Source organism: Limulus polyphemus, unplaced genomic scaffold (genome assembly GCF_000517525.1).
Source record: "Limulus polyphemus unplaced genomic scaffold, Limulus_polyphemus-2.1.2 Scaffold164, whole genome shotgun sequence".
Lineage (NCBI taxonomy): Eukaryota > Metazoa > Arthropoda > Merostomata > Xiphosura > Limulidae > Limulus > Limulus polyphemus.
This window is the reverse complement of record NW_013665774.1, coordinates 62,119-65,442: the sequence shown is the minus strand read 5'-3', so window position 1 is coordinate 65,442 and position 3,324 is coordinate 62,119. Positions and strand designations below refer to the sequence as shown.

Below are 3,324 nucleotides of genomic sequence, written 5' to 3'. Positions count from 1 at the left end.
TACATAATGGTTAATTCATTCACTTCATAGTAACTTATATTGGTTACATAAAAGTTAAATCCTTCTTTCATTGTAACTTATATTGGTTACATAATGGTTAATTCATTCACTTCATGGTAACTTATATTGGTTACATAATGGTTAATTCATTCACTTCATGGTAACTTATATTGGTTACATAATGGTTAAATCCTTCTTTCATTGTAACTTATATTGGTTACATAATGGTTAATTCATTCACTTCATAGTAACTTATATTGGTTACATAAAAGTTAAATCCTTCTTTCATTGTAACTTATATTGGTTACATAATGGTTAATTCATTCACTTCATGACAACTTACATTGTTTACATAAAAGTTAAATCGTTCTCTTCATTGTAACTTATATTGGTTACATAATGGTTAATTCATTCACTTCATAGTAACTTATATTGGTTACATAAAAGTTAAATCTTTCTCTTCATTGTAACTTATACTGGTCACATAATGGTTAATTCATTCACTTCATGGTAACTTCTATTGGTTACATAATGGTTCAATCCTTCTTTTTGTTGTAACTTATACTGGTCACATAATGGTTAATTCATTCACTTCATGGTAACTTCTATTGGTTACATAATGGTTCAATCCTTCTTTTTGTTGTAACTTATATTGGTTTCATAATGATTAACTCTTTCGTTTCACATTAGGTTTATAGTACATGCTCACAGAAGTTACAAGGAATTTAGAATTTTTGGACTTTTGACAAAATAATATTATTTTCAAAGTGATTTTTTTGAAGTGTGTGTGACTGTATTTCTCAATTAAATATCTGTAGTACAACACATGCATAAATGTATCTTATGTCCAACAGCCAAACTAAGTTTGGAGCTTCAAAAAATCATGACATGGGGTATATATATATATACAGATCTCAGGTGCAAATTAATTATCTAGACAAACAACCTTTCAAAAAGAAGGCATTGGCTTTTGGAAAAAAATAACATTATAACCCCCCTCCCTTTTTGGAGGTAATAACTTTTACTGGTACATACTTTACCCTATTTTATTTGAGAAGGAATATGAAGGAATTAAAGAGGATTTTCATGTTGACAATTTATCTGATATCTACAGTATAAAATTGTAAAATAATTTGAAATAAAGAAACGTTAAAATATAGAATGTTTCCAATAATAACTAACACTCAGAGTCAATACCAAAATTTAAAAAGAAATTCTTAGAATGCAGAATGTTTCCAGTAACAACTAACACTCAGGGTCAATACCAAGATTAAAAAAAAACAAAAAACTCTTAGAATGTAGAATGTTTCCTGTAATAACTAGCACTCAAGGTTAATACCAAAATTTAAAATAATCTCCTAGAGCTTAGAATGATTCCAGTAATAACTAACACCTTCCCTCTGATAAGCATCAGTGAATTCGTAGATGCCATATTTTGGACACAAATGACAAGTTTCTGAATGTTTAATTTTTTTGTGTTCTATTATAAAACTTTAATAATTCAGATAATGAAGATTTTATTGATATCCCCTTGTTGCAACAGGGTTAATTGTATAAAATGGAAAGGTTATGAATTACTTATTTGACATAAATGGAGAAAACAGGTTAAAGGTTCGATTTAATTAAAAAAAGTAGCTATTAAAAAGTTCAAAACCATATTTTCGTACTACCATCATTACGAAGTAGAGAAAAGCACTGTTACTTTAAGATAAAGAAAACAGTGACTTTTTGCAATTTTTCTATCTCTTCGATTCTTTGCGAGTCGATTCGACCTTGTGGCAGTCATTAGAGATCTTGCTGTCGAAGCTTGCAAGATTAGGGAATTCCTTTCGTTAACACCTGTCGTATTCTGCATCTCCAATGTGAAAATCAAGAGCAATGTAAAAAGAAATAACATTTTTTATATTATTTTCCCATATTTGTAGTGACCATTTGATACTCAGTGGTTCCTCCTTTATTTGGTTTCGTTAGAACGTACTTCCTGAACTTTCTGAATGTAAATATTTCCCTGCCTTCCCTTTTTGTTGCCAGTAGTTTTGTAGAAATAGAAGTAGTTGATGTAGTTAGACTAGATTTCCTTCCCTCTTTCAGATTTATTACCTCCTACGCCCCTGATAACTTAGACGTAGATTTGAGAACTTTGCGGGCCATTAGAGTCTTACGTCCGCTGAAGCTGGTGTCAGGAATACCAAGTAAGTTTCTTTTTTTTAAAAAAAATATAGCTCTGGTAAATTAATATGTAAAAAAATATTCAATGACTATCATTTATACACCACATACATAGACAAAATCTACCAAATGTACTTCAATAACATTGATATAATTGACGGTAGTTGCTTATTTTATGTATTTTCTTCCTTCTCACTTCAAACTTACCAATTTATCTAATCCACCCAAGATCTTAAAGAAAACTATTTTTCGTTTATGGTCTCAATAGCATTTTCTTCGGATTAACTGGTAATGTCTATAACAGGTTTATGTTTTTAGAATTTCGAGCAAAGCTACACGAAGTCTATCTGCGATAGCCGTCCCTAATTTAGCAGTGTGAGACTAGAGGGAAGGCAGATAGTGATCACCACCCACCGCCAACTCTTGGGCTACTCTGTTACCAACGAATAGTGAGATTGACCGTCACATTACAGCGCCCCCACGGCTGAAAGGGCGAGCTTGTTTGGTGCGACAGAGATTCGAACCCGCGACGCTCTTTCTATAACAGAGAAAATATCATAGTTGAATTAATATATGTACTTTTATAGTTGAATTTTGATCTCTGACAGTTATTAAAAGTTATTTGATTAAATGTATTCTTAAACAACCAACAACAGTGGTACCTGTAGTGAGACGAGGTTTAACTGTAACATTAACACTTGTGCAATATGAGAAGATGCAAAAATATTCTAGAAAATAGTTGTTAGATTTTTGAAAAGTTAAGTCATTCCTTCCCTTTTAGAACCAACGTGTGAAAGTAATTTACTTACACGTTTGTCTCACTACTGGTCGATAACAAAGTTATATAATTCTTAGCTACCATGAATTGATTATTCTTATTTTGATTGTAAAATTAATTCAATTCTGGTGAGTGATGTTATTGATTCAAACAATTATCTGATCTTAATATAGAGTAAAAAAAGAGTTATGTTTGATGTAACAAATCCGTAAAGCATTGAAAACTAACCGTGGAAAAAAACAAAAACCCGCTCACGTCTCAACCTCCATATTTTACTTTTCCACAGTTTGAGAGTTAGTTCAAAATTCTGTACTGTTCAATGAAATAGTTTAATATATGCATAGCAGCTTTCATATTACGTGGGGCCCGGCATGGCC

The 3,324-nt window shown here is 31.2% G+C and overlaps 1 protein-coding gene across 1 annotated transcript in view; it reads left to right on the top strand.

Moving 5' to 3' along the window:
• LOC106477240 (voltage-dependent calcium channel type A subunit alpha-1-like) overlaps positions 1–3,324 on the top strand; it is a gene marked incomplete at its 3' end in the record, with an annotated part of 233,638 nt that overhangs the window by 172,495 nt on the left and 57,819 nt on the right. Inside the window, exon 6 of the mRNA XM_022381457.1 lies at positions 2,092–2,192. Within this exon, the coding sequence (XP_022237165.1) occupies positions 2,092–2,192 (101 nt within the window). The remainder of the gene's footprint in view (positions 1–2,091; positions 2,193–3,324) is intronic.